The sequence below is a fragment of the Microcebus murinus genome, chromosome 27 (genome assembly GCF_040939455.1).
Source record: "Microcebus murinus isolate Inina chromosome 27, M.murinus_Inina_mat1.0, whole genome shotgun sequence".
Taxonomy (NCBI): domain Eukaryota; kingdom Metazoa; phylum Chordata; class Mammalia; order Primates; family Cheirogaleidae; genus Microcebus; species Microcebus murinus.
This window is the reverse complement of record NC_134130.1, coordinates 7,617,830-7,626,976: the sequence shown is the minus strand read 5'-3', so window position 1 is coordinate 7,626,976 and position 9,147 is coordinate 7,617,830. Positions and strand designations below refer to the sequence as shown.

At 63.5% G+C, this 9,147-nt stretch overlaps 1 protein-coding gene across 2 annotated transcripts; it reads left to right on the top strand.

The window, feature by feature from the left end:
• The first annotated feature begins 4,688 nt into the window (after window positions 1–4,688).
• Window positions 4,689–7,658, top strand: ATP5F1D (ATP synthase F1 subunit delta). Of its 2 annotated transcripts, none has more exons than XM_075998296.1 (5): window positions 4,689–4,956; window positions 5,717–5,870; window positions 6,892–6,980; window positions 7,125–7,254; window positions 7,542–7,658. In XM_075998296.1, exons 1-4 carry the CDS (start codon window positions 4,816–4,818, stop codon window positions 7,245–7,247), a joined length of 507 nt encoding a protein of 168 aa, XP_075854411.1. In that variant the 5' UTR covers window positions 4,689–4,815; the 3' UTR covers window positions 7,248–7,254; window positions 7,542–7,658. The 2 variants fall into 2 exon arrangements, with proteins under 2 accessions (XP_075854411.1, XP_012601247.1); XM_012745793.2 differs by having other exon boundaries at window positions 4,691–4,956; window positions 7,569–7,658.
• The last annotated feature ends 1,489 nt before the right edge of the window (window positions 7,659–9,147 follow it).

Here is a 9,147-nt window from a genome sequence, read left to right as displayed (position 1 = left end):
TTCCCCGTCTTAAAAATGGGGGCGGTGATGCCCTATGCGCGTGTGTGAGTATCGCAGCTACCTCTGCAGCCGGTGGGGCCCGCCCAGTATGCAGCACCAGGCTGGGAGCTCTGGCTGGGAAAGGGGAAGCACCCACTGGAAGAATGGGGAAACTGAGGCCGTGCAGCTCGCTCAGGCCAGACCCCAGGTGCCCCGTCGTTCCCATCAGGTGACCGTGGGCTGCCCCAGCCCAAGAGACTCCAGTTACCCCCTGGCAGGGCCCCAGTCATAGACCGGTGAAGAGAGAACCCCTCCCCACCCCGTCCGCCCACACAGGTGGACAGGGCTAAGCGGTGACAGGGTCCTGACTCCAGGAGGTACATGTCCCCTTTGCAGACCGCCAGCGAGAGTGAAAAGGACAAAGGCGGCGCATCTGTTCCCAGCCCTGAAGAATCTGGTTCCCATGGCGACCGAGCCAGCAGGCCGAGGCTGGGGGGGGCGGGTTGCCAGGGAGCAGGGGCGGGGAGGGGGCGCGGGGGAGGGAGGCCTCCTGCAGGGGCGGCGCGCGGTGGCCTGGGCTGCAAGATGGCCGCTGCGCCCTCCCCGCCGGTGCCCAAGCCCGGGCGCCTGGCAGCCTCGCCCAGGCCCGGCTGGCCGGCCTTACGCGCGGGGGAAACTGAGGCCAGGGAGGGGAGCTCAGTACTCGGGGAAAAAGGGTCCCTGGAAATTGCACCTGTCCCACCGCCAGCGAGGCGGAAAGGACCCCGGCGTCCCTGGAAACCGCCTGGGAGGCCCAGCAGCCCCGAGTTGGCATGGCCCGGCGAGCGCGAGGCCCTTTACCAGAAAAAGAGGAGCGTACAGCCTCCAGCCTCCTAAGTCCCTTACGGGCTTTAACTGCCACTTGAAATTGGGGAAACCGAGGCCCAGAGAAGGGGAGGGTCCTAACCCTGGCCAGGTGTCCTCAGGGCTCCGGGTCAGAGGATGGCCGGGGCTCCCCAATACTGGGGAATGGGGGCGCATATGTAGGTCGGAAAATGAGTTCAGGCTGGAGGGGGTGGGGCAGAGGCACAGGACGGTGGCAGTAGGAGACCGGGAAAGATGGCAGGAGGCCGAGGGGAAGAGAGGTGGGCTAGGGGGAGGGAGCCAGTGCGGCAGCGTGGGCGGAGGTTCCCCAGGGGGCAGCCCCACGCCCCCCCGCCGGCCCGAGGACAGGGAGAGAACCTGACATCAGGCTCCACGCAAACCCTGGCTAAACCAAGAGGCCGAAAACGCCATCGCCCTCGCCCGATGTTACAGGGGAAACTGTGGCGGAGGAAAGGCGTGGGCGGGGGTCCTTGTCCGGTCCGGGCCGTCGGGCCAGGGGCTACAGAGCTCCGAAGCCGGCCCCCACACCCGCCCGGGCTCTTCCGCGCCCTCCCTCCGCCGCGCATCCGAACAGGGATGGGCGATGGTCCAGAGCTAGGGCGGGCCCCAGAGCTGGCCCTGATCCCCGGCCCGCCTCCCGCCCGCCCGGTGCAGCCCCGGGCCCGCCGCGCCTACCTCAGCGCCGGGGCGCGCGGCCCATGGGCGGCGGGCGGGCGAGCGGCTGCGCGGCGCTCCCGGCTCGCTCCGGCGCCTGGTGGCCGCGGAGCAGGCGGAGAATTTATGAATGGAGCGAGAGCAGCGCGCGGGGGAGGCCGGCGCGAGAGGAGGGGCCGCGCACGTGACCGCGTTGGCGGCGCGCCCGCCCGGTGCGTCCGGTGCTGCCCGGTCCCAGGCCGGCCGCCCCCGCCGCGCTCGCCGCCGGCTCTGGCTCACTGCGCGCGGGCCACCGCCTCCTCTTCCCTTCCGGCGGGGGCGGGGGGCGGAGCTTACGCTCCGCCCCGCGCCCCCTCAGTGCACGGAGCTGGCCCCCTCCTTGGCGGCCGGGTCCCCCGCTCCCACCCCTCTGGACGACTCACCTAACCCAGGTCCCCAGAGACTCAGCTGGCTGGGGGGAAGGTCCTGGGACGCAGGATTACTCCTCTAGGCTCTGAGATGCACCACGGGGGAGTCCACGGTACACCGATTCCCCTTCCTATCTTGCTTCTCCCGTGGGGATATGGAGATGCACAGCCAGGGCCCCTCTGGGGCACAGCTGCCCTCAGTCTGGGGGTCCCCAGATGCACAGGCCAAGAGATCTGGGAGGCACACGCCCAGCACCTGCACGCCGATGCGGGTCCCCCCCCCCCCCCCCCCCGCACTGCCAAGGGCTCAGCACGCTCCACCAGCCCCCTCCCCTCTCCTCTTCCCTTTCAGGACAGCAAATGAGCAAACCATAGCAGATACTCAAAGCTGTGCTGAGTGTCACCCGGGCCCAAACGAGCCCACAGATGCCTGCTCCTCGTGGGGTGACGTCACCAGTACACCAGCAGGAGCCAAACCTGACTTCTCCCTCTGAGACATCCCAGCCCCACTGGGCCCGTGTTCAGCACCCTGCAATGGCACCTCTTTCTCATCCAGAAAAGGCTGACAGTGCTCCAGGAACCCCACAGCCATAGCCAACCTCAGGGCCTGTGCACTCCAAGGTGCCCACCGTGGAGGGCTTTCTGTCCATTGCGCTGAAAGACCCCCCAAGTTTTTTCCCAAGCGTCAAAGACTCCGCGCACCTCCTTTTGGCCACGAGTACGAGTGTCACACCTCCCATCCCCTACCCGACTCTCTCCTTGAGACTCTTACCCGCTCTTGTGTGTGATCTGGTCCCAACTACACTGTGAGCTCCAAGGGCAGGAACTTGTCTAGTGTGGGTGCCAGTGCCCGGCACAGGGCCAGCACACGAAGGAACGAATGGGCAAGTGACTGTGGGGTGGCTGCCTTAGGGAAGCTGGGTCCAGGCCAGCAGGCACTGGATGGGCAAAGGCCTTGAGGTAGAATCGTGTGTTTGCAGAGTATCTGTGTGTTGGAGGGAGCAGGAACAGGTTTCAGTTTTTTAAAAGAAGACCGATTCTGTTTGGCTGTTGGATAAGACACATTGTGGCGAGGCAGGGAGGAAACGGGGCGGGGCCTATCCAGGAGGGAGAGGGTGGCCACAGTGGCCGGGCCAGGCAGAATGGATTTCTAGGATAACCCCATGTTTGGGGCCCTGACACCAGCGCCACCCGAGTGGGGATAGGAGAGAGTTGCACAATGGATGAGTTTGAGGAGCCCACTAGACCTCCTAGCTTCCTGAAGTGGCAGCTGGATGCGGGGTCCAGGAGAGGCTGGGGGTGCCCGCAGGACGCTCCTAGAAAGTGAGCAGGGCTTTACTCTGCACCTTACCCCGGGTCGGAATACCCAGGGCATTAGGACTGACACCCCAAGCGCCATTCGCAGCGTAGGCCCAGGGAGGAGCCAGGGCAGGCCCCGGCCTCTGTCCTGCCTAGTGCTGGCGGGACCCTCTTCAGCTACCCAGATCCTCGGGGCAGGACGCCCTGGTGCACCTTGGAATACGGGCAGGGAGCAGGGGTGCAACCTCCAGGTTTGGGGAGCCACGGAAGGTATGGGACTTGCCCACCATGGGAGGGAGGCTCTGGGTCTCCATGGCTGCATCATCATAAGGCCATCAAACCCAGCCCAGGCCCAGGTGTCATTGCGACCCTCCCCTGCTCCCTGCACCCCTGGGGTCCAGCCCTCTGCACCCCCTCGCCAGGCCCAGTGTGTGCCCCATCCCCGCTTTCTCCCCGACCCCAGGGAGCGGAGGTGGGGGGAGGGGCAGCGCTGAAGGGGCCCAGCTGGGGCCGCCGATCTGCGTGAGCGCGCGGGCGGGGCGGTGACGTCATGGCCACGAACGAGGCTGCGCGGGCCGCGCCTGACGTCAGCGGAGCCCTGGGCCGCCCGCGCACGCGCTCCTGCGTCAGTGTCGCGCGGGGGCGGCGGCCTGGAGGGGGCCGGCTGCGGCTAACGCATCTCCGGGCGCTGGGCGCCCTCTGCCGGCGCCGGGGCCCCTCCGGCGCCGCCTCCCCAGCCCCCGCCCTCTGCCCCGGGGCGGCCCCGGGCGCACCTGCGCCTGCACCTGCACCTGTCTACACCTGCCCCATGCTGCCCCCTTACTCGGGGCTCGTTTATTTATTTGTTGCATTTGTCACCACTGAACACGCTGCACGACCTGCTCATTTATGTCACATGTCGGCTAAAGCCTCCCTCCACAAATCCAGAGCAGGAATCTCAATGTGTCCCTGCTGTCTCTCCAGCGCCTGGCGTTCAGTGAACACCCCCAAAGTCATGAGCGACACTGGAGCTCAAGTGCCCCTTTCCCGTCCCCAACCGTCTCACCCGCCCTCCTCTGACACCCGTGGGGGCGGGGGGCCGCTCACATAGCGGGGCCAGAAGGAAAGTACATCCTCGGCCGGGCGCGGTGGCTCACGCCTGTAATCCCAGCACTCTGGGAGGCGGAGGCCGGTGGATTGCTCAAGGTCAGGAGAGACCCGTCTCCACTAAAAATAGAAAGAAATTAATTGGCAAACAAAAAACATATAGAAAAAATTAGCCGGGCATGGTGGCGCATGCCTGTAGTCCCAGCTACTCGGAAAGCTGAGGCAGGAGGATCGCTTGAGCCCTGGAGTTTGAGGTTGCTGTGAGCTAGGCTGACGCCACGGCACTCTAGCCCCGGCAACAGAGTGAGATTCTGTCTCAAAAAAAAACCCACAAAAAAACTACCTCCCCCAGCATGCCCCGCGCGGTGGGGCCCATTGACGTCAGCCCCGAGCGCGGCCTGCCCGTAGACGTGGTTCGCGCGTGCGCTCTCACCGGGACTCCTTCTCCCAGACATACCTGCGCCTCCGTCGTCCTCCTCGCCCTCCAGGCCGCCGGGTCCGGCCGGAGTCCGCCGCCGCCGCCGCCATGCTGCCCGCCGCACTGCTCCGCCGCCCCGGCCTGGGCCGCCTTGTGCGCCAGGCTCGCGCTTACGCCGAGGCCGCCGCCGCCCCGGCCCCCGCTGCCGGCCCCGGCCAGATGTCCTTCACCTTCGCCTCCCCCACGCAGGTGCGACGCCGCGGGGTTCCGGACGCGCTGCGGTCGCCCCCCGGTCCTGTTCCCTTCGCCCTGTCTCTCTGGGGTCGGAGCCAAGGCCCCACCTCAGCACTAGGGCCCCCCTCTCCCCAGTGCGATTCCCCTAAGGCCTCAGGTGCCCCCGCCGCGCCCCGGGGTCCCCTCGGGCTGGCCCGCCGCGTGCTCTCTCCCAGTGAATGCACATCGCCGCGTTTCCGTTCCCAGATGAGTAAATTGAGGCGCAGCCGTCCCAGCGTCAAAACCGAAGCATTAGCCGGGCGTGGTGTCTTCCGCCTATAACCCTAGCACTCTGGGAGGCTGAGGCGGGAGGATCGCTCAAGGTCAGGAGTTCAAGACCAGCCTGAGCAAGAGACCCCGTTTCTATTAAAAATAGAAAGAAATTAGCTGGACAACTAAAAATATATATATATATGAAAAAAAATTAGCTGGGCATGGTGGCGCATGTCTGTAGTCCCAGCTACTCAGGAGGCTGAGGCAGAAGGATTGCTTGAGCCCAGGAGTTTGAGGTTGCTGTGAGCTAGGCTGACCGCACAGCACTCTAGCTCAGGCAACAGAGCAAGACTCTGTCTCAAAAGCAAAAAAACAAAAAAACTACAAAGCATTGGACCCCACCTCACCTCTCATAAGTGCGGGGTCCTGCCTTGATCTGTTTCACCACAGGAGACACTGAGTCCCCGTGGCAGTGGGTGGGGTTGGCCTGCAGTAATGGGGTTCCCCGTGCTCTACTCTACAGGTGTTCTTCAACAATGCCAACGTCCGGCAGGTGGATGTGCCCACGCTGACTGGAGCCTTTGGCATCCTGGCAGCCCATGTGCCTACTCTGCAGGTCCTCCGTCCCGGGATGGTCGTGGTGCACGCAGAGGATGGCACCACCTCCAAGTACTTTGGTAAGTCCAGTGGACCGCAGCATGGCAGGGCCCACAAGTGCAGCAGGTCAGTCTCCTCTCAGTTGGAGCCCTGAGAAAAGTAAAGTTTAGCAGATGTGTCTGTGACACAGCCCAGGCTGGGTAGTGACATGAGTATCCTGATACAGAAAGAAGCAAAGCAGACAGAACTTTGCTCTTTCCCAGCTTAGGACTGACTGCGAATTAACCAAGGTGTGATGGGTCAATGGGTGACAGACACTAGGAAGAGAAGCAAAATGATGTTGGGGGCCAGACACAGTGGCTCACATCTGTAATCCTGACACTCTGGGATGCTGAGGCAGGAGGATTGCTTGAGGCCAGGAGTTTGAGGCCAGCCTGAACAACATAGCAAGACCCTGATTTCAGAAAAAGTCAGAAGAAATTAGCTGGGTGTGGTGGTGCCTGCAGTCCCAGCTACTCGGGAGGCAGAGGCAGGAGAGGATCGCTTGAGCTCAGGAGTTGGAGGCTGCAGTGAGCTGTGATCACGTCCTTGCACTCCAACCTGGGTCACAGAGCATGACCGTATCTCAGAAAAAACGAAGAATAAAGAAAACGTGCAGGAGAGGGGCAGTCGATTTTGGTGGAGGGCATTTGTGTGGGGAGAAACCAATTCTAAGAAAGCTGTTCTCTGCGTCACTTGTCTGCAGTTGTAGAACCAGGGATCGAGCTCAGCACGGTTTTGCCTCTGACCCTAGCTCAACTCCTGGGCTCGTAGGTTGGAGGGAGAGGGGGCCCTTTCCCTCAGCAAAGGCCTCTGGTGGCCCCCTGGTCCCATGTGTGTCCTTAGGCAGCTTCCTGTTGTCTGTCCTCTCTTGGGGTATTTTTCTCGTTTTTTCTCTCCAGACATTTCTCCCTGTTGGGCGCTAGGGCCAGTCCTATGGGTGTCACCCTTGGCCAGTGGCTTCTAGCACACCCAGGGTGCAGATTTGGGGGTGTGTGGAGCTCAGGAGAAGGTGCCAGGGCCACCTGCCTGGATGTGGGGTGTCATGTCTTCCCTCTGCAGTGAGCAGTGGCTCTGTCACGGTGAATGCCGACTCCTCAGTGCAGTTACTGGCCGAAGAGGCAGTGACGCTGGACATGCTGGACCTTGGGGTGAGTGTCAGAGGGGAAACTGAGGCTCAGAGCCGGTCAAAACTGCCCAAGAGTTCCCTGGCTACTGGGGAGGGAGCCCAGTGGAGAGGCAGGTGCTGGGCTGCAGTCCCTGCTCTGCCTTCAGCCCCTGCTTGCTCCCTGCAGGCAGCCAAGGCGAACTTGGAGAAGGCGCAGGCGGAGCTGTCGGGGGCAGCGGACGAGGCAGCAAGGGCAGAGATCCAGATCCGCATCGAGGCCAATGAGGCCCTGGTGAAGGCCCTGGAGTAGGTTGTCGGTGCGTGTCCCTCCTCAGCAGGGAAACCGAGGCTTGCGGCTGAGAGGGGATATCCCAGGCAGGTGGAACCAGCTCCCTGGGGTTCGGGTTCCGGCTGTCAGCAGGGGCCAACAAACCCCAGAGTGGTCTTGGGGGAGCTGTGCTTGCCACGCAGGCCACCAGGGGGCAGCACAGCCCAGGTTTCTGACCCGGCCTCTGGCCCTGCCCTTGTGCCCAAGACCCAAGGAGGAACAAGCCCCTCACCAGCTTTGGCAGGCTTGGGAGCTGGGTCACCCGTGTCCTGACAGGCCCAACACCACCCCTGTGCCCTGCAGAGCCTGCCGCTGGGACCTCTGTGCTCCGGAGCCACCTCCACAGGCAACCTGCTTTCAACCCACGCCCTCATTAAAGACCAAGAAGCCTGACTTGTGTTCACTGTTCTGTCACTCCTGCTTGGGCCAGTGTGACCTTTCTGGGCCTCTCCCTTGGCCTTCTGTGCCCCACATGAGATGGAGCCTCTGAATCTCCAGGGACTACCTGGGAGGGCTCCAGAGTAGTGTTTGGGATACAGGCAGCTCTGCAGGGGTGCAGCCAGGTGAGCATCGGGCAGAGTGTTGGCCTTCACCCCCAGAGGGTAGGGATAGGCAATGGTCACCAGCCAAGGTGACATGGGCAGGGAGGGGGAGCAGCCGCCACTCCTGGAGCCAGGTTAGGGGCACTAGGGAGGGAGACACCTGTGCCGGCTTCCTGGTCCCCAGGCCTGGTGCTCTGATGGTGGCAAGCCAAGCTCTCTGTAGCCTCGCCCTGCCCCGCCCCACCCCAGCCACCCTGGGAAGAGGTGGGCCCCACTTTGTGCACGCCCAGCCTGTGGGTGGCCCGGGCCTGGCCAAGTGCCTAATCTCCAGTGGTGTTGGCACCTCCCTGGCATCTAGGCCTCTGGGCTGGTCCTAGAAGGGGTGGGATGGGCCTAGAAGGGGGTGGCTCCCTGGCACTGTCCTGCCTCTCTTCAGGTAGTTGCAGGCAGCCTGGGGGACAGAGGTCTCCTTGCCACTCCTCCCTTCCCTGGGACAGGGCTGTTGTGGGGGAGGGGATTCCAGGGTGGTGAGTATGTGGAGACTTGGGGCCTGCCTATGTCACCCAGGGCTTGTCAGCATGGACAGGCAGCTCATGCATGTGTCATGGTCCCATGTGAGTGACTCTCCATGGCTGCATGCAAGGCATGGATGTGAGAGCTGAGTGCGTGCAAGGCGGGGGGCGGGGGGGTGCTCCAGGCTTGCTCCCAGCTAGGGGGCAGCCTGTCAGCAGATCAGGTAACTGTTGCAGGGTGGCCCCCTGTCTGGGGCCCACTCCCGTTGGTCCTGAGGGGCAAGGAGCCAGCCCCCTGCTTCCCAGGAACCCAGCCCAGGGAAGGTGGTGCCTGCCACGAGATCCCAAATACAGCCTCCCTGCCCAGGCCTCCTCTGCTGTCCCTCAGGTCCTGGCCAGGCCATGGAGCCCTATAAATAAGACCAAGGACACAGCTGGGGCTTGGCAGGGGCCCAGCAGGAGGAGCCTGTCCCTGGCCTGGGCCAGCACACCCCACACTGGGGGCCCTGTCCCCACCCCTGAGGGAGGTATGAGTCTTTGAGCTGGGCCTCAGGATGCCAGCCCTTACCACATCCCTCCGGAACAGCAGTGCCGACAAGGCGAGTGTTGGGGCAGAGGCTCAGGAACCAAGGGGTCAAGACCCTTTCATGACAGCAGGGCAAGACAGAGCATGAGTGTTTGTCCCCATCCCAGGAAGGTCCACTGAGTGCCTCTTTGGTCCCCTCTCACACCTGGGAACAAACACCTCAGCCATGGGGACTGGGAAATATGTTTATTAAGTCTGACCATCCAGAGCATCTTGTACCCAAAGGGCCACAGTCCTATGCC